Below are 24,436 nucleotides of genomic sequence, written 5' to 3'. Positions count from 1 at the left end.
TTGAAATTCCGGGCACTGTGGTCACTATTTTCATGGCTGGGAACATCCATGGCGGATGCAGAGGAAGAGCTGGCGGCTGGTAATGATGCGGCAGGAAGTCACGTATTTCAGGGAATGAACTTGGCGCTAAAGTGTGATCCATTGCCTTGTCACAATCCGCAGTCGCACGCGAAGAAGCTCCTGCGTGCCGAGAGCCAAGGTTGACAGGCGTCGGCACTCCATCAGTGTTCCCACAGTCGAGGTAGTTCTCGGGACACCAATGCAGGTCCTCAAGATCTGCGCTTGTATGGACTCTAGAGCCTTGAGCGTTCCTTTAGAAAGAGGGACCAATACGGGGATGCTGTAGCGCATGAAGCCAACGCAGAGCGCTTCGTACAGCCGAAGGAGAGAGGTAACAGAGCAGCCGACGGAGTTACTGGAGAGCATACGGAATATGCGGGTGATTGATGAGAGCTTCTCCTTGAGATGGCGGACAGGAGGTGACCAGGTGAGCGACCTGTCGAATGTCACCCCCGGAAACCTATGGTTGGAAACGTATGGGATGACAGTGCCTCCAACAGTGAGCCCGTAGTGCGTGAGGTCCCGCTTCGCAAAAGCCTACACAGCACATTAGCTTGCCGAGATTTCCAATCCTCGTGCTTGCAAGAACGCTGCAATGGAGTCGATTGCTCGCTGCAGTCGCGACCGTAGCACAGGCCTGTTACAGCCAGAGCTCCGTATGCAGATATCGTCCGCGTACAGGGATATTTCGACCGACTGCGGCAAGCATTTCTCCAGGCCTATAATGGAGATGTTGAACAGCGTGGGGCTTGTCACCCCGCCCTGAGAAACACCTCCGTCACTCTGTATAGTGCTGAGTCGCCGCTGTCTGTTGACAAGTAGGCGTACCAATCGGAAAGGTAGTCTGATAACCATGCATACATCCTGCCTCTGAAACCTGAAGATTTATTTCATTGCAGAGCGAATAGCTTCATGCGCTACGCAGTCATAGGCTGATTTGATGTCCGGGACCACCGCAATGATGATGTTTCGCCTCTGCTTGGCTTGTTTGATGCTGGTTGCAAGTGCGACGGCATTATCAATGCTGCTGCGACCTTTGCGGAAACCAGACATCTGTGGTGGGTATACATATTTGAGTGTCAGATCCCAGTCCAAGCGATAAAGCACCATCTTCTCCATCAGCTTGCCTACACAGCTCAGGAGGGCTATGGGACGGTAGGACTCGATGGCAGTTGGAATTTTCCCTGGCTTGAGAATTGGCGCAATGCGACCGTGTTTCGATTTTGGCTCTTAACGGCCAGTCTCCCACGAGCGATTAAAAATGTTTAGGAGGCGCTTTTTCCTCTTTTCGCCTAAATGGGATAGGGTTGTATAAGTGACTCCATCCGGACCTGGGCACGTGGATTTTTTTGATGGAGGCCAGTGAAGCCAGCAGTTCAGTCATTGAGAATGGCACGTCCATTGGAGCAGACAACTCTGGGGAATCCTCACTCGCTGGCGAAGATGATGGTAGCACAGGTGTCGGCGCCATGGTTATTTTCCTAGAGAGGGCGTTCGCAACGTGTAGATCAGTCGTGTTTGTGCTGAGTGTTATGGAGTTAAAGGGGTGCAGTTGAGTTGGACCCGATCAGTCCTAGCTTCGAGAGGCAGTGGGTATTGAGTATAACACAAATTATAACCCCTCTAATACATCTTCTGCTTAATGCTTGACGATTGATGAAGCGTACAGAGAGCGTTACACAAGTCATTAAATCACGGTTTATTTTGAACCGGCGTGGTCCATTAAGCACTTCTCTTTTACTACGCGTTACGTTCCAGCGCGAGGCTTCGGAAAAATTAAAGCCGTTCCACTCAATGTGAAAGCTGTCGGAAGTGTAGAGCAGTGATTCGCCATAATGGGCTGTACCGCCGTTATCCGCTTACACAACCACCCCATGCAAATCAAATTTCCCGCCTTCGAAGTGCTCGCGCGCCCCCCGCCTAAACTGCGCCAGCGGGAGTTCTGTTCTCTTTGTGCTTTTCTCCCCGCACGTGCCGGCGTTGCACTGCCACATTTTGCGCAAGCGCGAGGATTGGATTGGATTGGATTGAATTGGCTTGGATTGGATAGAATTGGTATTGGATAGGATTGGATTGGATTTGAATTGAATTTGGATTGGGTTTGGATTGGATTTGGATTGGATTTGGATTGGATTTGGATGGGATTTGGATTGGATGATAAGCAGCAGTAAGCATGATAATCAGCTAATCGTAGACAACCAGGAAAGCTATGAATAACCAGCTGAACCTTAGCTCACGCTACGTATATCCTGGCATAGCCGAGCTAAGCAACTGCTAAGGGCCAGCGGTTCACTAGTTTCGAACACTTATGACAATATAAAACGCTTGGCTTTCGAAGCCTCTGGGTTACGCCGCGGTTGTATAAGTGACTCCATCCGCACCCTAGGCACGTGGATTTTTTGATGGAGGCCAGTGAAGCCAGCAGTTCAGTCATTGAGAATGGCACGTCCATTGTTTTCTGTCTTATTTCACGGAGCCCCTCATTTCCCATTTTCTGATTCGCTACATGCTTAGCGAGGGCCTCTGTTCTGGCAGTCTTGGTGCCAAAGGGAGCTTAAGAGGGTTCAACGCTGGTCGACCACTCTCGACATGTCGTAGACGCTCGAGTCACGGCCCGGGGGTTAAAAAGAAGGTCCCCTTCACCCCGAGTAGTCCGAGTGGCGCTGGCTACCACCCCCAAGTGCAGGAAACAAAAATACCTTAACATAAATACCCGAGAAAGTGCTGGGGAAACAGCCCCGCCGGTAGCGTAGTGGTTATCGCACCAGACCGGTATTCTGGAGGTCGTGGGTTCGGATCCCACCCGGCGGGCATTTTTTCACCACTTTCTTTTCGACTCAAAAAATTCTAAATCTCTTTCTATGACCCACCACAGCCTCCCCTTTGCTTTCTGACGTTTTCTTGACTGCCAACCCTTATTTTCTGTCTATATATATATATATATATATATATATATATATATATATATATATATATATATATATATATATATATATATATATATATATATATATATATATATATATATATATATATATATATTGTAAGGGCCTTGAAGGACAGCCGGTACAGGACGTTTATTAGGCGTAGCAGCTCTCGCGGAACACACACTCAGCTGGCGGCGAAGAGGCGGACACGAGCCCCGAGGTGGAAGATGATGATGAGGATGACTATCAGAGGAAGATGAGGTATGGGATAGTGGCCCCTAGGTAACTGTGGTAGCGGTCATGTCCCAAAGGGCTGGCGCACGACTAACTGCTCACAATATATACAGTAATACTTAGTTAACTCGAACTCGCATATCTCGAAAAATCGGCTAAGTCGAAATTTTTCGCGGCACCGAACATTTTCCTATACGTCCCATGTATATTTTTTCCTTTACCTCGAAGTATTTTTGGGTCGGATTGCGGATAACTCGAAATCTTGACTGGGAGTGGAACGAAAATTCCGCCGCCGGACCATTTCACAAGATTCGCGCGATGCTGCCACGCCTGAAGTCCGTCGATTTTTTTTCTTATTTAGCCGCGCCTGCCATACGTCGATGCTTTCCGCGAACGCGAAGTGCGCGAAGTCTCAGCCCAGCGACATATCAACCTTGTCAAGCAACCCTGTGGCACGTCATATGACACATGCGCTGAGCAGGGAGGTCCTCTGCCCACGCTTGGCGTAGTTTGTCTCGTTCGCTTTGTGCAGTGCACATGATTTTCCCTGAGGTGTGATTTCCGTTCATCTGCGCAAACCACGCGGTACGGTACTGATGCGATGCGTCAAGCAGCTGGAGGACGCCTTCCTAGGCCCGAGTACGACCGCAAAGCAGACGAGCATTAGGCAGTTTTTCTCTGCTAAATAAAATGGCAGTGCGGCAAAACCCAGCCGGTTAAAGTCTCTTGTATGTTATTTTTTTTCTCTTTTAAACCTGCACGAGAGGAAAGATTAGAAACTGCCGCTGAAGAGCCGGTAAGTAGTAGTGATTTTTCTGAAGAGCGCTCATTTTTCCCGGCGATTAGCGCAACTTTGCTTATCTCGAAAATCCGTTTATCTCGAAATTTTCCCTGGTTTTTACGACTTCGAGTTAACGAGGTATTACTGTATATATATATATATATATATATATATATATATATATATATATATATATATATATATATATATATATATATATATATATATATATATATATATATATATATATATATATATATATATATATATATATATATATATATATATATATATATATATATATATATACAGTCGAACACGGATATATCGAACTCCAAGGGAACGGGAAAAAATTCGATATATCGATAATTCGATATATAAAATACGCCTCTCTGAAGATTATCTGACAAATCCGCACACCACTGAGAGTTTTCTGAAGTCGTGGAAAACGGTAGTTTACAGTTTTAACCCTCAAATCACGGAAACTCCGAACCGCAGCATGATGACCACCGCACTTTATTTATCACTGAAATGTCTTTGAGGTTCGCTTGTTTTTTCTTCTGCGTCATAAAGGTTGCCAAATTGTCTTCAAGATTACAAACACGCACAAATGATAAAATCAACGCTGTACACTGCGCCACAACAGAGGCGAATAACGCTGACGGAACCTCGGCTGCAGTAGGCGGTCGGGAACGTTGTCAGGCACTGAGTGCCGTTATCTTCAGTATCCGAACCGAACACCTCCCCCATCTGGAGGCGTGCAACGAAGTCGCTTTGCACCCGACACGCTCCTGAATAGCCGGGGCGGGTTGTGCTGCATTCGCCTTTACGTCAACGTTGATGCGTGCATCGCCCTCAAAACTACTGCGAGGAATTCCGAACGCCTTTTCAACCAACATCATTTCAGTAGCCTGCGCCCGACGAATTCCCGCCTTCGTTGCTCCGAAATGAATGCCTTGGACAAAACAAACATACAACGCCGCATCGGTCCCCCTGCACGAGCCACCAAACAGCTCAATCAAAGAAAAAGAGTGCCTCCGGTGAATTTCTGTTGTTCCTTTATGTCCTTTCGCCCCAACCACTATCCGCGTTTTAGCTATCATGGAGCTGCCCCTCGTGCTAGCGTGAAAACAGTTGTTGAAGGCCATCGAAGCGACATAATTCCGCGGTCGCCGCCTCTGCCTCACCAAGCCAGGCAGCTCCTGCGATGAGTCAACATTATCACCAACTCCACCCCATCAGAGGAAGCAAACTTTCAGGGGCACCTTCGGCGCGGAATTCGATATATCGAATTTGCCCGTGATCAGGAGTTCGATACACGCGCACAACAGTCCTATACTTTTGCATGGGATTTTCAAGGGGATGTTTGCACTGTTCGATATAGACAATAATTCGATATATCCGTATTCAACTGTATATATATATATATATATATATATATACAGAAAGATAGGTCAGCAGTCTACGACGCCAAAGGAGGCATAGGGGTGTGGTTAGGCTCTTTTCTTTTTTACTACGGTTAATGAAGTGAACATTTTTTTTTAATATACAGAAGAAAGAAAGAAAAACACGCGCCCAGAGTGGGGACCGAACCCACGCCTTTCGATTACATGTCGAATACCTTACCAATTCGGCATTGGTAAGGTATTCGACATGTAATCGAAAGGCGTGGGTTCGGTCCCCACTCTGGGCGCGTGTTTTTCTTTCTTTCTTCTGTATATTAAAAAAAATGTTCACTTCATTAACCGTAGTAAAAAAGAAAAGAGCCTAACCACACCCCTATGCCTCCTTTGGCGTCGTAGACTGCTGACCTATCTTTCTGTATTTCCTCAACGAGCCCCTCATTTCCTTTATATATATATATATATATATATATATATATATATATATATATATATATATATATATATATATATATATATATATATATATATATATATATATATATATATATATATATATATATATATATATATATATATATAAATCTAGAGAGAGATAAACTCACAAAGCGCGCAGAAATAGTATAAGTAACGAGTCGGATACACACCAAGAACAATAACAAACAATGTTTACTTACGTAGCGGCAACGGGACTTGCCTTCATCAGAGTAAAGTTACATGATTTTGCTGTCGCAAACATTTCGAACACATTTCTTATATAGGTTTGCATAAAACTGTGAGAAGGAGCGGAAAATGTTTCGGAAATGGAGAGCGGGCATACAGTCAGGCTACGCCTATGTTACAACAACAACAAACAAACAAACAAACAAACAAAAAAAGAGGGGGGGTGAGCGAGAGAGAGAAAAAGGGGTCGTGCACTGTTAACAATGCAGCGTTCAAGGTTGCACCATGACGGGTCAACGTATGCCGCGCGGGCTGCAAGTTCAGATAATGGGGAAACTGGACAACCATGGTTTGAAAAGAAAGGGAAGAGTATACAGTAAGGTATTCAGTGGCTGGGGAGACTGGTTCGGGCGGAAGCGAAGATGGGTGTGCCCCCCGCGGATCAAGAGAATAGATAGGGGGCACAAAAGAGCATTTCCCAGAAGCTAGCAACTGAACAGAAAATAGGTAGGGTCACAAAAGGTTAAACATGAATAGATCACAAAGAGTTAAACATTCTTAAGTTGTGGTGGGAACGAGGCCTCCTTCCCCAGGACAAATGGCATTGTTGAGCCGCATTAGGCTAATAAAGCTGCTGTATTAGGAGAGTTTCTGCGAATTCTGATGGGAAACTCGAGGGTAGGAATAATGAACATAGTTATAAAAATTATGAAGCCGCTAATTTTAATCAAGGGATAAGCACGTTAGTTTTCCGTAACTTTCATTAATTCCAAGTGTGGCTGATCCAAACCTATAAATGAGATAAGATTCCCGAACCTCGCGGTCGTGGTGCGTTTTGAAGGCGGATTCTAAAATCGTTGCTTTAAGATGTTCAAATGCATGCCCGGGACTGTTCACATGTCTTGACAGGGGCAAATAAGGGCAGCTTTTTGCATGAGTGCGGTGATTATTGAACCGTATTCGGAAGGGCGTTTCAGTTTGGCCGATATATTGTTGCCTACAAACAGTGCACTCTAGAAGATATACGACATTAGCGGAGTCACAGTTAAAGTTACCTTTTATATTTACGTAGTAGTCTGAAGCCGTGCTGGCGGCGCGCTGTGTAGTGGTCATGTGTGGGCATACTTTACATCGGGGTTTATTGCAGGGCATGCAGCCAGTAGTTGCCGGTCGGTTGATACGAGAGTTAGTAAGAGAGTCACCTAAATTCTTATTACGCCGGTAGACAACGCGTGGTGGTTCGGGGAATATGCCTTTTAAGCGGTCACTTTGCATTAGGATATTGTGATGTTTTTTTAGCACGGTTGACACTCTTGGAGCGGAGGATGAGTGGGTTAAAACTAAGTTAGTTTGCGGGTTCCCGTTCGGGGCTTTTTTCTTACAGATTTAGTTACGGTCTAATTGGTTGGCTCGCACAATAGCGTCGTCGATAACTTTTTCCGGGTATTTTTTATTCAGGAGGACGGTCTTGAGTTCTCGACAGTTTGAGTCAAAGTCGGCTTGGTTTGAGCAAATTCTCCTAAATCGGTGGGCTTGGCTGTAAGGTATTGCTATCTTGCAGTGTCTGACATGGCTACTTCGGAAGTGCAAATACTGCCGCGTGTCTGTCGGTTTTCTATACAGTTTAGTTTGAAGCCGACCTTGGAAGGTAGTAACGGTGACGTCCAGAAAGTTTACACTGTGTTCCGAATAGTAATGAGCAAGGGAAATACTAGGATGGGCTAGGTTAAATGCCTCAATGAAGGTGAGGAGCTCCGCCTCACCGTGTTGCCAGATCATGAATATGTCATCAATATACCTTTTATAGTACATTGGCTTTAAATTTTGGGTGTGAAGAAAGTTTGATTCGAGGTGAGCCATAAAGATATTAGCGTAGTTAGGTCCGATTCGGTAGTAGCAGGTTTTATTCTAACTCCCCCCATCCAACATGAATAAGAGGAAACAGGTACTCGATAAAGCATCTTTACAATTAACTGAAATAATCCTCAATCACTACGAAACTACGGCCCATTCTCTCCGAAAGAAAGAGGAACTACTTAGTCAGGAACTAGGCAAAAGAGAGTTGAACCTTTTAAGCAACTACGAATCTAAGACGGCCTCCGCCATATCCCGAACAAAAGACCGAAAGTTTAACCGAGATAAGATTTCTAACACTGGCCACATGCGTAAGAAGCTAACAAGCTCCGGCACTAGTAACTGCCCCAACTCTGACAATACGGCCGATAATGTCACCACGACTGTAATAAATGCTTCGACTACTGCACCCCAAACAGTTCAGTTAAACCCCTGTACTAATATTTTTCCCTCGCCTGCCGTCACAAAAGAAAACCTTACCGGGAATGTAATGAACCTTTCAAGTATAACCCTCTCCCCTGCTCAGATGACCGTCCTGTCAAAGGGCCTAAGCTTTTGCTCGGCTACTGGTGGTTTTGATGAATTTCAACTTTTTAAGGACTTAGATAACTTCGCCAGAAACATGAGGCTACGAGAATACTTCTACGATCACCCCGCGACGGAAGAAGCCCGCAGAACCCTACCTAGCTATAAGCACTGGACCCCTCCCACACAGCGTGATAGTTGCCTCGACATGTACATCAAAGCTTTCCAACGCGATGTGCGAAAAGCATACCAAACACAAATTTCTTTCCACCACAACATGACTACCAACGAAAAGAAAGCCCTAGAGGAACTCGCAAGCTGTCCCGACATAATTATTAAACCTGCCGACAAGGGAGGCGCAATCGTAATCCTTGACAAAACCGACTATGTTAACGAGGCCAATAAGCAACTATCAGTATCGACGTTCTATAAAGCACTACCCAATGATCCCACTCAAGATTATAAGCAAATTGTCAAAGATAAACTTGCTTAGCTTGTTAAAAATAAAACAATAAATGAAACCACGGCTCGTTCCCTGATCCCCTTAAGCCCAGTAGCCGGTAAATTCTATCTTCTCCCAAAGATTCACAAGGTGAACAACCCAGGGCGCCCCATTGTTTCTGGCATTGGCACTGTTACCGAAAACCTCTCGCGCTATGTGGATAATCTCATTTGCGACATTCCGCCCAGCTTTCCCTCCTTCATTAAGGATACCAATGAGTTTCTCTCAGACATCTCAAAAATTGAAATTCCTGATAACTGCCTTCTAGTCACCCTTGATGTTGCGTCACTGTATACTAACATCCCCCATGAAGATGGCATCGCCGCTGTATCCCTTGCGTATGAGCAGTCATCGTGCGACAAACCTATCGATTCTTCTGCTCTCCAAACATTCCTTAGGCTTATTCTTGAACTTAACTCATTACGTGCAAGTCAGCGGAACGTCAATGGGAACTCGAATCGGACCTAACTACGCTAATATCTTTATGGCTCATCTCGAATCAAACTTTCTTCACACCCAAAATTTAAAGCCAATGTACTATAAAAGGTATATTGATGACATATTCATGATCTGGCAACACGGTGAGGCAGAGCTCCTCACCTTCATTGAGGCATTTAACCTAGCCCATCCTAGTATTTTCCTTGCTCATTCCTATTCGGAACACAGTGTAAACTTCCTGGACGTCACCGTTACTACCTTCCAAGGTCGGCTTCAAACTAAACTGCATAGAAAACCGACAGACACGCGGCAGTATTTGCACTTCCGAAGTAGCCATGTCAGACACTGCAAGACAGCAATACCTTACAGCCAAGCCCACCGATTTAGGAGAATTTGCTCAAACCAAGCCGACTTTGACTCAGACTGTCGAGAACTCAAGACCGCCCTCCTGAATAAAAAATACCCGGAAAACGTTATCGACGACGCTATTGTGCGAGCCAACCAATTAGACCGTAACAAAATCTGTAAGAAAAAAGGCCCGAACGGGAACCCGCAAACTAACTTAGTTTTAACCCACTCATCCTCCGCTCCAAGAGTGTCAACCGTGCTAAAAAAACATCACAATATCCTAATGCAAAGTGACCGCTTAAAAAGCATATTCCCCGAACCACCACGCGTTGTCTACCGCCGTAATAAGAATTTAGGTGACTCTCTTACTAACTCTCGTATCAACCGACCGGCAACTACTGGCTGCATGCCCTGCAATAAACCCCGATGTAAAGTATGCCCACACATGACCACTACACAGCGCGCCACCAGCACGGCTTCAGACTACTACGTAAATATAAAAGGTAACTTTAACTGTGACTCCGCTAATGTCGTATATCTTCTAGAGTGCACTGTTTGTAGGCAACAATATATCGGCCAAACTGAAACGCCCTTCCGAATACGGTTCAATAATCACCGCTCTCATGCAAAAAGCTGCCCTTATTTGCCCCTGTCAAGACATGTGAACAGTCCCGGGCATGCATTTGAACATCTTAAAGCAACGATTTTAGAATCCGCCTTCAAAACGCACCACGACCGCGAGGTTCGGGAATCTTATCTCATTTATAAGTTTGGATCAGCCACACTTGGAATTAATTTAAGTTACGGAAAACTAACGTGCTTATCCCTTGATTAAAATTAGCGGCTTCATAATTTTTATAACTATGTTCATTATTCCTACCCTCGAGTTTCCCATCAGAATTCGCAGAAACTCTCCTAATACAGCAGCTTTATTAGCCTAATGCGGCTCAACAATGCCATTTGTCCTGGGGAAGGAGGCCTCGTTCCCACCACCACTTAAGAATGTTTAACTCTTTGTGATGTATTCATGTTTAGCTTTTTGTGACCCTACCTATTTCCTGTTCAGTTGCTAGCTTCTGGGAAATGCTCTTTTGTGCCCCCTATCTATTCTCTTGATCCGCGCGGGGCACACCCATCTTCGCTTCCGCCCGAACCAGTCTCCCCAGCCACTGAATACCTTACTGTATACTCTTCCCTTCCTTTTCAAACCATGGTTGTCCAGTTTCCCCATTGTCTGAACTTGCAGCCCGCGCGGCATACGTTGACCCGTCATGGTGCAACCTTGAACGCTGCATTGTTAACACGACCCCTTTTTCTCTCTCTCGCTCACCCCCCCTCTTTTTTTGTTTGTTTGTTTGTTTGTTTGTTGTTGTTGTAACATAGGCGTAGCCTGACTGTATGCCCACTCTCCATTTCCGAAACATTTTCCGCTCCTTCTCACAGTTTTATGCAAACCTATATAAGAAATGTGTTCGAAATGTTTGCGACAGCAATATTATGTAACTTTACTCTGATGAAGGCAAGTCCCGTTGCCGCTACGTAAGTAAACATTGTTTGTTATTGTTCTTGGTGTGTATCCGACTCGTTACTTATACTATATATATATATAGATATATATATATATATTTATTTATTTATTTATTTATTTCCAATACTGCCGGTCTCATTCCGAGACCATAGCAGGTGGGCATACAGATGGTACATGCAGGTGGTACATAAATAAATAGCAGCGCAGAAAACAGAAACAGGAATGTAGTGAAATGACAGTCATACAAAGTATAAGAGCGAAAAATATACAAATTTGTTTACTTTTAATTAGATAGGAAGAATACGGAGCTGAAATTCTTGAACAACACACTTGAAAGCTTACAACATGAACACACTCATAAGAAAAAGCATAATCAAGTCACGCTTTTTAACTTAAGACAAAGAAACCAACACCAAAAAGAAGAGAAATTGTGCATGAAATCCAGTGGTACACAGGCAAATAATAGCAAACTTGCAAACACCCCAGTTAACACTTATATACTCCACTAATACGCTTTCACTGGTGGCGCAATGCCGCTGGGGATGCGAGTGTTGCCGCATTAACAGAACATATTTTCTAATTTTGGTGCAAAGTCAGATACCGATTTCGCATTAGTTAAGGAGGGATCTAAACAGTTCCATTCCCTTATTGCAAGTGGAAAAAAGGAGTGCTTGAACGTGTCATTGCGGTAAGAGTACTCTTTCAGTGTGTGTGAATGTTTGTGCCTGGTAACGCGGGAGTCTGATGGACGAATATACAATGATTGGTCAATTTTATAATGGTTGTGAAGTAGCTGAAAAAGAAATTTAAGGCGCGCTTGTTTTGCTCTAATCGCAAGTGTTTGGAGGCCAGAGCTTGCTAACATATTTGTGGGAGAATCAGAGAATCAATATACACCATGAAAGCCCCTTGTTTCTACTAAACAAAGCTGTGCAACTGGTCGTAAGCTCCTCTTGTTTTCCGTAGTTTATTTTTGTATTTGCATAATTTAATACGGTACTATGGCTACCGCGCTTATCCCTGTTCCGCCAAAGGAACTCTTGTAGTGTACTCAGTGCTGCTATTACTTCCGTGCTTTGATCGGACAGGTGGAAAAGGATCGGAAGTGCTGTTTTATTTCTTGAAAAGCGCTCATATTAACAAGGCGTGATCAGCAAACACAGGAATTAAAGCGCACGTACAACATAAGCAGATAGTGGAGAAGTTTGTATTACAGGCCACCGCGTAGCGAGAACGAGCTCAGCAAACCAACGCTTTTGTTCGGCCATGTTCCTGAAAGATAAACGCCTTGCTCTAATGTCAGCGTAGTTAAGCTTTGTGCTCTGAACACATAGCCAGACACATTAGGACCGCGGTGCCGTGAACACACAACAAAAAGGAATATCATACGAGGTACTGAATGGTGCCGGAAATGAAATATGAATGGCCCTATTGACCCCTGCTAACAAGAGCGAGCAATTCCGCTTCGGCGCTGTGCAAGCCACTTCAATCGCAAAGTTGGAGTCCCATCTAGCCGTTAGATAATTACGTATGCCATTTGATATTTGGCTTCTGTTATTTGGCCCTTTCGGAGTGTAACTGAGCGTTGGGCTCCATAAAAAAACACTTTATTCTATTTCGCTGGTTCCGAACAACCCGTAGAATTCATCGATCAGTGAGTCGTTTGTAGCGTCGAGGAGTAAAAAGCTGAAAGCGGAATGAACGAACGGCTTTTTTACGAAGAGAAACAAAGAAGCTTGTTTGGGGAAAGATGAAGGTTGGTGGGAAGGGGGGCGTTGATGTTCATGCAGTTACTTGAGGTTAGCTATGTCACCAGTTCCCGTGCGTACTGCACCTACAATCTTAGCACCCTGTGAGGGGTGCCTGCTTTATACCCAAAAACACAAGAAAAAAATAAAGCATTGAAAATCCAGTGCAAATCTGCATACTCGTTTATAATACAAGCTTATGGTGGTGAAATATAAATTCTTCATAGAATCTTTTGTTAACGTTGGAGATATTTTAGTTGTTTTAATGTAGCCGTACCACACTAGCAACATAAATATCTGCCAGGATCCACTACCAGGTAATTTTCTCATTAAAATATTACTTTTATCGTGAACCTTATTTTTGAAGCAGTGGCTGCGTGTTCTCTTGACATATTTGAGCGTGGTCTAGAACACGCGGAGCCGTTGTACGTTCAATTCTATGTCAAGACAAACACACGCGAGCGGCGAAAAACAAGATTTGGCATCTGGCGTAACAGTGCTGCGATCAGTAGGCGAAAAAAATAGCTGCCATTTTCTATCGCACTTCTCCCATTATTGCTAAGCTCAAGGACACTGAAATTCAATTTCGGAGCGAGTGCTACGTAAAGCATGTGACCATTGGTTTTTAGAAATAAGGTCGTTTTCCCGAAGCCAAATGAAGGCTCGCGGGTAGAAAAAACACGACAGATCCGGGAGTAGCGGACTCCGAGCGCAACGCCAGTGTTTGTTTATTTAAATGTCTGGAAAAAGACGATGATTGGGAGCGAGCTCACAGCGAGCAACACCACCGCTCAGAGGAAAAAAGCGGCGACAGCCGCAAAAAGAAAGATTTCCCATTGTTTTTATATCAACCGAAGTCGACGTTTTCCACCCTGCCGGACGTAATCTCTGCTCGCTCTATTCTTTCTCTCTGCGTTAGATATATAAACACAATGCTAGAAAAGCTTATTGGGCGCCAATGTTGCTGCACTTTCGCTTTAATTCGCGTAGCCACTGTTCGGGTGAAACGGTGGCGGAGAGCTGGCGTTATTTGTGTTGCTGAGGAAATACAACCCGCGGTCCTTTGTGTATTCTTATCGATGGTGGCATAGTGTCAGGCCGTGGCAGATCACCCCGTTCTTTGCCCTGAAGTTTTCCAATGTATTTGAATTGATCACTGGTTCGTTTGTGTTATTTCAGTGCCCTTTTATAATTACCGCCACGCGATTGGGACACGCCGGGAGCGCACCAAAAAAAGTGTTCCCCTCGCTGAAATATTTTAAGAGAACACGCAGCCACTGCTTCGAAAATGCCCAGCCCATTGCTACGGAATTTGGCAAGGCATCAAGTGTGAGGAAGCACCTGATCCTAGCCCTTTCACCCATCACATTATCAACACTAACGATTTTTCTTTCCTGTTTGGGCGAATGAAAATCCCCGCCACCCTCCCGCAAATTCGCCTTGGGGCACGCACTGCGACAGGACTCCTTTAAAAATCCAACATCTAAAAGTGACGCACTTCAAAGTAACAAGAGCACAGATCAGAGCCCTGATCTTTAAGCGTGTCTGATGAAAAAAAAAATGCTCTCATTGACTGCCGTGCCGTATTTTGTCTGTTACTGCACCCTAATAGACCAACTAGATGTAAAAAATGGCAGCATCTCCACTCCGTGGATGATGGCGAGGTTGTGGAGTACGCGGACTCGAAATGACATCCAAGTTGCGCCCCGAATGACATCCGATTTGCACCCTGACCGTCATTCGATTTGAGCCGTGAGTTGCACCTTGATTATTCCCTAAATGAAACTGCAACTCACGCCTCAAATTGAATTTCCCTTGATTTTCGCTTGATGGTGGTTTGCGCACGGATGGATGCGGACGGACATTGGGAGGTCCTAAGGTACTCCGCACCGTTACAGGCGAGGCAGTAAGCCGTTTGACTCTCGGGTACTAGCTCACGGTCGTAGCCCAGTGGGTAAGACGACTGACACTAACTCTGTCTGGCCTACCAGGCACAGGCTCGAATCCTGCCGATGCCTGTGTGTTTCTTTTGCGACTGTAAATGTATGCGCACGGACGTGGATGGACATTGTGCGGTCCTAAGGTACTCCGCACCTAAAAGTGGGCCACAGATGCCTGTAGAGAACTTTGCTACCTGTAAGATTTGTTTTTGTCTTCTCTTGCTTTGTTTTGTTTCTCTGATGCGCATTGTTTGCAGCAAGAGACTGCTTTAGCTCAGCGTCTTATAGCAGCCTGCTTGCTGCGGGAATCACCCGAAGTGAAACGGAGCGATAACGGCAAGATGTAAATACATGTTCCCGCGGCACTTAGCCTGAAAGCGGTTGCCTCTGTTCCTCCGTATAGCTGATATTTTACCAGACCTTACTAGCCATTTCTCGCTGTCCCTTGGAGCGAAGGTTCAGTTACCACTAAACTGAATATAGCATGGTATCGGAGGCCCAAGCAAAAAAAAAAAAATCGCCGCTGAATTGCGGAAGTACATCGGACAAGAACAAAAGCTAAAATCTTGCTTTGCAACGCCGTCTGCAGTAAAACACAGCCTCTTTAACATTATCCTAAATTTCACCTTTTGATGGAAAAACTGGTGCGCTGGATTGTATTTATTTTGCTTTTAAAGATTATTTTCTCGCAATACTGCTGCCGTGTACGCGTAAAGGCGGATGTCAGTTTGTGCGGTTTACGTGCGCTAAAATCAGAATTTCCAAGGAGATTAGAAAGCTGTTGCGCTTCAAAGAAATGGCATTGAAAACGTAGCTTTTGAAATTTATTGTAGTTTCCCGGCGTTAATTCTTGTACGAGTATTCGCATGCCCCACTAGCTAGGTTTCAAAATTTCCATAATGCAACCAGTTTTGTTGAAGGGGACGTAAAGCTGTTTTGTTTGGCACTTTCAGAAATACGATCAGTTTGCTTGGACATAATATAGCCCATTTACCAGTCATTGATTTCAAGGGAATGAATTAACGAATAACGGCACGCGCTGTATGATTTCGCTCAGAAATGGGCTCGGCGCTGCAAGATCGCTCAGTGGAAAACTTCCATGCTTGCGTGGCTTTGGAAATCTAGGCTGGCGTCGGTCGCTGGTTTCAACAAATATATTTTTACAGGGCCTGCTAGGCTAGGCAGGAACGAGACAGCGTGTCGCTGGCATTAAGTCATGCCACCGCTGATTCCAAAGACTGCACGCGCACGGCTGCGTGCTAAAGCTACTCGTTCATCGCCTTCAGTCTAACCACCAAGCACGATGCCCTAGCATGTGTAATGGGACAACGCATACCAATGTTTTCGAATGATATCGCACGCAATAACTCCTCATTAATGTACTTTAATTGATTGATAATACACTGGTATTCGAAGCGCTTTGCAGTAAAGGAGACCAGAGGGTACTTATAAAAGAGTAGTTCTCAAGACCAGCCCCAGCAAAATGCGAAATTGAACACCAAAAACAACTTCTGTTTACGGGGTATTGTGTGGTTTGCATTAATATGGAATGTGTCCCCGACTGGAAACGTTTCCTGGACGCGCCTCCAATATGCGTCTTTGCAAACTCTGCCGGAACGCGTACGTGTCCTAAGACCCACGTTGGGGTCAAGCGCGCAATTTCTTGGTACCAGAATGTTTTCTGCTTCATTTCCTTGGACGCTCTGCAAATAACTTTCACGGGAACTAAGCTTACGCCTCATTTCGCCAGCCATTGGTAACAGCGCTCGTCCTGTGTGTCTTCTCTGTAGTCTACGCCAACTTTTAGCGCTTCTACTTCAGCTTCACCAGCCGCCCATGCATCGGACTAACAAAGATGCGCTTAAAGAGAAAACAGACCAAATGGCTAGCGGGAGGTAGGGAAGCATTTAGTGTGTTATGTCTGTGGCCCACGCTTCGCATCATGTCATGTATTGGCTGGCCATGGGCTTGAAGCGCGGGTTTTGGTAAGGCGGTACGTTGCGCCGACGCTGTTAATGGAGGTGGGGTGGAAAAGGTTTGCTGAAAGAGCGAAAATCGGCCGCTTTGATATTTTCCTAGTTATTTTAGCTCAGAAAGCGTGCCTCTTCACAGCCTTGCTTCCGCAGAGATGGCACAGGAATGCAACTACGTCCGCACTCCTATCTCCTGTGAACCTTGGTTGTCGACATTGCATACAACGTTTTCATGAAGTTGCTGTTGAAGTTCGCATTCAGTCCTCTTTTTTAACACGATAGCGTTACAAGATTCGCCCTGCGATTTCCTGGGAACTAGGCGTCCGCAGCCGCCGTGCTCCTCAACCGCGCCTCATGCGTCTACGGAAACTGTCATCACCGGAAATAGGTAACGACGACGGCGGCAGCGAGAAGCGAGTTCCCATGTGCAGCTGGAATCGAACCCAGTGATAACTGGAGTGTAGAAAAAAGTGTGCGTGCTGTTAGGCTCTCCGACAGTGTTGCTACGGCGGAGAAGAAAAAAAAAAGGTAGGCACTTTCAGCAAGTGATAGAAACTTTTGGTCTGTCTGCCTGTCCCTCCATCTGCATGTCACTGGATTCAGCTGCCCGACTAAAAGTTCAAAAAATGCGTCATTAAGAAGTTATATAGGCAAAACCTTTCGAGACTACAAAAACTGGCGGCACGTGTCGCACATGCCAAGACTGGTCAGCCAAAACAAAATGTTACGTACATTTGAACAAAGCAGAAATACACAATTAAGAGTAGCAGCACTCCTTTAATTTAAAATAGGTGTGGGTCTAGTTACTGCGGTTAAAAAATTAAAAAATGCGTTATCAGGCGAGACAAATAAAACGATGTCTTCTCGAGCTGTTCCAGGAACGGTGGAAATAAAAGTTTCCTACAGATAGTGCTCGAGCAGTACGAACACAGGAAAACTGAATCGAGTTCAGCAAAGTTCAATTTATATTCGTCATGGGACGAGGGCGAGCGCAGAAGAACAATGGGATTAGTTGGAGGGGAGAGAAGAGAGGGTGTTACGCGGCAGACGGCTGACGCCTTTCGATGATATTTGCGGCGAAGCAAGCAGATACGAGGCAAAACATTTCAAGGGGATTTCAACTTTCGTGCAACAAGAGTAAAAAAATGTATGGCAACCTACTATGCAGATTCCAACAAAAGTTTCAACAGGAAACGTTGTGGCTGTTGCAATGCTTTGATACCCGAACATGAATCTACGTGAAGAGGTCAACCAGCAACGACTTGAGTATATGACCTGATAATATGATGTATATGGTTCTGCTGTCCAAAGAGCGAAACAGATTCTTGGGTCACTTGCGGTGTCCTGTGAATTATTTATTACTCCTTGGTGTCACTTGAGGAGTAGGTTGTATGCCACACTAGTGACTTGGCTAGGGTAAACGGGTGAACATTCACCAAAACGGGCTACGGAGCCGCCGCCATGAATGACTGAATGAAAAGGTGCCTAAGATCTCCGGTTAGCATTGAATGTATTAATCCATGTTATCAATTCGCTGTGCGAAAGGTTGACATTGTAATTATATTTGGCGCTTTTCATTACCTTTAATTCTTCAATAGAGCACACCAATCCCGACCATTCCGTGGTTGTGCGGATTACCTAAGCAAATTGGCCTGTCTGAAGAAAGTGGCCTGTACGCCGCTATCACTGTATAGGCCCGGCTAAAGCACGCATGTCCAGTAATTGTAGCTTGAGATTGTGACCACATTTGATTGATCGCAGTCGCGTATGGCGCCGCGCACAGTACTCACCTGTCGACGCTCATGGCGGCTATCGTGAAGGCGGATGAGGCCAGGGTCAGGTTGGCCAGGAAGTTGCTGAACACGCAGTAGGGCTGCCCGAAGGCCCAGTGGCTCTCCATCATGTACACCAGGTTGAAGACGGCGTTAAAGGTGGCCGTCGACGCGTCTGCCAGCGACAGGTTGACAAGAAAGCAGTTGGTGGTGGTGCGCATGCTGCGGTGCGCCAGCACCGCCCACACGACCAGCACGTTGCCCAGCGCCGCCACAGCCACCACGGAGCCGAACAGGAGTGCGTACACCAGCTGGGCCCACCACGCCAGCACCCACTGGCGCTCGCTGCCCACCTCCACCACGGGTGGCTCCGGCGACGTCCCTACGGGCACCTCCGGCCAACCCAGCACTGACTCGTTCCCCATGGTTTACGGCGGAATTGGGCCACGGGCTCGTTTACACGGCCTGCAACTTGCAAAAATCCGGCAAACCGATGCTTAGCTCCGCATCTGAAGTGGCGAAAGCGTAGCATATACACATAAAACAGGTAATAGACTCGGGAGCACGAGGTGGCCACGACTGACCCCGCGAAGTCACGCCTGAAAAAAGAGAACCATTAGCGAAAACTTTTTTGGGGGCCTGCCTGTGTTCCGTGGTACGCTTTGCTATTAACTTCCTACATTATTCATTGACATTATTCATTGACCCCGTACGAACACAGAGCTGCTTTGTTTTGGTGATGCACTTTTACTGACTACTCCAACTCGCAACTCCATCGCTACTGCTACTCGTTGGCTTGATTGATTATGAGGTTCAACACGCCGACGCTACACAGTCGATGAGGCGCGCCATAGTGGAGGGCTCCGGATTAATTTTGACCACCTGTGGATTTTTAGCTACTGCTGCTCGTTCTGAAGATGGTGTACTGCTATCAACAAATCAGAGAGCCTCTTCCCAGAATATTCCCATCTCGAGTGGGGGGCTATTTTATGGAGAGGATTGCCGTTTCAACAAAAAAAAAAAAAAAGAAACGAAAAAAAGATGTAGCACGAACTATAACTGCCTCTGCTTAATAGGTAGCTTGAACGAATAGTGGCACTTTGGTTGGAGTCACATTGGATGCAATGACTAAGTTACTTCGAATAAATGCTCTAAGAAAAATTCGGAGGCGCCAAAACGCAACAATTCAGAAGGCTTCCTGTGTTGTAAAAGCTGACTAGCTATCTGGCCTGCCCATATGCGCGTCGTTAAATAAAACCCAATAATGTGTTCTGTGTTCAAAGTGTTCAATGTGTTCAAAGAGAACCCAATAATGTGTTCTCAATTTTATTCCGGAACACGGGCTCGGAAGGTAAAATTAAAAAAATGACCAGCCTTGGAATGTGCCTACTAATAAATATAACTTGCCCTACTTTCTTTAAAACGCTCCGTGTCTACGTCCTTGTCCGCGCTCCTATACGTTCCCCAGTTTATGCGTATTGAGCACGAGGTCGCGGGTTCGATTCCCGGCCGCGGCGGCCGCTTTTCTGATGGAGGCGAAAAGCAAAAACGCCCGTGTGTGCGAAATTTCGGCGCACGTTAAAGATCCCCGGGTGGCCAAAATTAATCCGGAGCCCTCCACTACGGCGCGCCTCATCACCTGCGTTGCGTCGGCGCGTTAAAGCCCTACAATCAATCAATCAGTTTATGCGTATTAACACTATCAGCAGCCTTCTGTGCTGGGCTCATGCACCCAACCAGTTCCTTACTCATTGCTAGATAACCAGTATGCAGTGCTAGATAAGTCTCGAATTTTTTGTACTCTTTCTTTTCACCTAAAATTCCTTGGTGAAAAGTTCCATTCTTATAATTTTATGGCTTTTTTAGGCAAGAGAAAGTAGAAACGCGTGCTTCAAGGGATCTTGGAACAGTTTTTTCAACTTTTTTTCGAAATCTTCACTGCTTGCAGAATGTAGCCAACCAACGCATCTAGTACTTAGATTAGGGGGTCGCAAGGCACCTGAGCCAAAAATTAGTTTTATGCCCATTAGATAACTTAGAAACTTGCTCAAAAGATTTTTCTCTCTTTTCCGGTCTTGGCGTTCTTCGACCGCTGGAAATACGTAATTACATTGGTGTAGCGGCTGTCGGCCGGCGCTCCTTCAGTTGTAGCAATGACCGCATTCGATAGCCACTTTCGATAACAAATCACGCATTCGATAGCAAATCACGCAGTGCCGCTATGTGCTAGCGATGATTATAGCTTTCCCAGACGTGAAAGCTATAGCTTTTGGAATACGTGAAAGAAATAGTGAACGCGTTTCTCGGGAGTGTTGCAGATTCACTTTAAGAAAAAATGTTTAACACTACCTGCGTCGCCAATACTCTGCCAAGTCTAGCGGAGCATTAACAATACGCATCACTACTTATCCTTCATCATCCTTAGTGATTTTACCCGATATTTTGCAGAATAAAGCTATCCGAGCAACTCAAATCATGACATATTTCCCGCTGCTTAGAGTTTGCAACTATTCACTGGGGTGTCGTGCGTCGTGTGCTGCCACATCCACCGTAGCGTGTCAGTGCTGCAATAATTATAAGGCATGATTCCAAACTTCCAAGTGGCATCTTATCGTGCTGTAACCGCAGTAAATATTTTGCATGGGTGCGTCGCTCCTTCTTGAAATACTCCGGTATTGGCCTCGCTGGCTGAATGTGACACATGGGCGAAAATTAAAATTTGGTGCGTTGTCAGACATTTATGGTACCGTAGAACAAAAAAAGTTCTAAATGTTAGTCTTTCAAGTACATTGAGAGTGCGCTACACTGCAACTACTAGTTGGCGCCTAAAATATTTGCCCTATGTGCTCTAAAAATTGGTTCACACTCCGTTCGTGTAGTGGTTCTACAGGGTGCGAGTGGCATGTACAGCCTTTGTAAACAGTTTTTAGGGCATGACAAAAGTTTCTGAGCCATCATAAATCCGATGCACAAACTTAACGTTCCGCTGTAGCCTAATTATTTCACCACAGAAAGACGGAAAGTTTTTGAATTATTTGACATAAAAAATGTCCATCTCACTCAAGACGTAAGCTGGTATTCTGAGTTTTCTGTAGCCTATGAACTTATGGCCGGGCCAGGAAACTTTTGACAAAGGCTGTACTTCTTGCTTAGGAAATAAACTTTTGGCTCAGGTTCAACTCACGTCATGGCCAAGCCAAAGCTCATCTGCATAGACATGAACCATAACAGAGCGAGCATGTTCGTTTATCACCTTGCTAATAGAGGGACCATCAAAGCCAAAGCAGTTAAAACCAACTGATTGATTGTAGGGTTTAACGCACCGACGCAACGCAGGTGATGAGGCGCACCGTAGTGGAGGGCTCCGGGTTATTTTTGACCACCTGGGGATCTTTAACGTGCGCCGAAATCTCGTACACACGGGCGTTTTCGCTTTTCGCCTCCATCAGAAAAGCGGCCGCCGCGGCCGGAAATCGAACCCACGACCTCGTGCTCAGCAGCACAACGCCTTAGCCACTGAGCCACCGCGGTGGGTAGTTCCAACCAACTACCTCCTAAACAACGCAAGGCAGTGTTTTAACGTAAAGGAAAGGAAGACGTCGAAAACGAACTAAACGAACCTTCCAAACCCAAGAACAAAATTCTTAGTATTTTTCGTAGGCTGCAAAGTTTCGATCCGAATTCACCGTAAACCACCTTCCCCACTGCGAAGAGCGATCGCACGCCAGGTTCATTAGTGCGAAAAACTCTCTGAGTGGCTGCAGGTGCCAGTTTTCTAGGTATTTCACTCAGCTTACAAACTATCCCTGACCTTGTGGTGGAGTGGAGCGCTCTAGGGCTGTATGTAACAACAGTACAAAAAACCAGGAGCTTGCTCTGTGTCATTGCAATTTCCAACACATTCCAGGACATAAACAACAAACATACGTTAAAGAGAAACTAATATATAACGAGGGAGCTCCTCGATATACAACAGCAATGGTTATCAAGCTGCATGTTGAAGCCAGAAGGCAGTCCTGTCCAGATCATCTTCTCTTTACTCTGCCACCGGTGCTTCTGTTGCCTGTTCCAATTACGGTTATTGGAGTTCGGCGAAACTGACGTGGGTGTAAACGTTGCTTTTAATCGCACGGAGATCACCTAATAAATTATCTTTACCCCCCCCCCCCCCCCCCTAGGGCGAAGCGCGGGCATTGCACTGCGCTCACGTTGATCCCTGCCACTGCGCCAAAGTGGGGCAGGTGGGGCATGCAAATTGCTTAAGTCGGGTTCGACGCTAAGGGGGGCGTCACCGCTTCAGCAAGCGCGCGATTGCTCCTCCCACCGGCGCTTCTCCGGCACCCAGTTAGCACGCGCCGTGTGGCAACAATCTTTAATACACGAGTACACTGCAAGCTTCGCCCCTCCCCACTTTTCACGTTAGTGGAGATGGCCCGTTTTATCCGCCGGCGAGCGCCGTGCGCCATTGGCGAGCGGACAAGTGACGTAGAACCTCGTCCGTGTTTTTTTAAATGCAGAGCATTTCTTAGCCTCGCCTGTTCCTGCGTCGGACGGTGTCAACAGTTCCGCGTCCGCAGCAGGTGCGCCTCTCCTTCCCTCCTCTCTCTCAACAGCAGCTGGCGCGCGCATGCGTCGTAGTCAGCCCGTTCGCTCCGTCGCGGTCTCGGCGTAACAGGTGCGTGATAGCAGCGCGGTGGGGCGTGGAAGGGCGCGCGCTGCTTGCGCATGCGCGCTCTCCCCCCCGTACTGCTCTCCCTCTACTGCGCGCGCTGCAAATATAGCGGCTAGCGGTCGCTCGTGTTTCAGTCATTCCGTTGCTCCTTCCTTCCTTGGTTGACGCTCGTGCCCACGTTTACTCGTGTCTGCTACTCCAGCATCACGGAAGAAGCGATGGAAGCAACACTGCCTTCAATCAGTACTGAGGCCCCAATGCTCTGCATTTACTCGTGTTCCCCTCGCGGGAAGGCGCGGGAATTTTTCTGCATCTTTCGACTTCTCGTAGTTGTTAGGAGTGTAAGCGATACCACTTTTACCACTTATTCATGGTATTTTTTTCTGGGACACGGCGAATCCTCCTCATCCGCATTCGAACCAAGTGTAAATGTGGAAAACAATCCCCGCCAATCCACCTTGTGAAGGTGGTTGGAAATCAAAGCTGCAAACTACACCAACAACAATTACCCATGCGACGTCACTTGAATTCATACACGTGGCTCTACAAAGAGTCAAACCAGAGACAACTGAAATGGACTTAGCCACACCCTTTATTACTTCAAAGAGATAATCTTTGGTATAGTTAAATAAATGCATGATTCATGAACGGCGGTTAATTCAGTTGCACTGGTGAAGCACATGAGTGGAAACTCTTTTTTTATCAAAATGAAGGAAGCTCGAACCCGGTGATAGGATGACCTCACTTCTATGTCTCTGCCTCCGCCGACAGAGGCGACGATATCGGCGGCGGAGACCGAGGAAAAGCGAGATGCCATGCGTTGGTGTGAGCTTCCTTTAATTTTTATAACTCCTAGCCCATGCGCAAGGCGTGCGCACGGCTGCTACACGTGCAGTTGGTGGAACGCACAGCGGCGGGAGAGGTCGCGTGACGCTATCACGTGGCATTTAGCGAGACCGCAGGCGGTGAACCAAAGATGTTCTCGGTGAGTGCACCGTCAGTCTCTCCCTTCTGCACGTGGGCTCTTAGTTCAATCGGTAAGACAAGGGGCTCTCGCTCCGTTTCTCC

At 46.1% G+C, this 24,436-nt stretch overlaps 1 protein-coding gene across 1 annotated transcript in view; it reads right to left on the bottom strand.

Annotated features, from left to right (window-relative positions):
- LOC144159260 (tachykinin-like peptides receptor 86C) overlaps positions 1 to 19,121 on the bottom strand; it is a 165,117-nt gene extending 145,996 nt beyond the window's left edge. The window contains exon 1 of the mRNA XM_077690641.1: positions 18,715 to 19,121. Within this exon, the coding sequence (XP_077546767.1) occupies positions 18,715 to 19,121 (407 nt within the window). The remainder of the gene's footprint in view (positions 1 to 18,714) is intronic.
- Positions 19,122 to 24,436: the final 5,315 nt, after the last annotated feature.

This window comes from Haemaphysalis longicornis, unplaced genomic scaffold (assembly GCF_048455015.1).
Source record: "Haemaphysalis longicornis isolate Haplotype H1 unplaced genomic scaffold, Haemaphysalis longicornis Haplotype H1 scaffold_1, whole genome shotgun sequence".
In the NCBI taxonomy this organism is placed as follows: domain Eukaryota; kingdom Metazoa; phylum Arthropoda; class Arachnida; order Ixodida; family Ixodidae; genus Haemaphysalis; species Haemaphysalis longicornis.
This window is presented reverse-complemented; position numbering and strand designations above follow the sequence as displayed.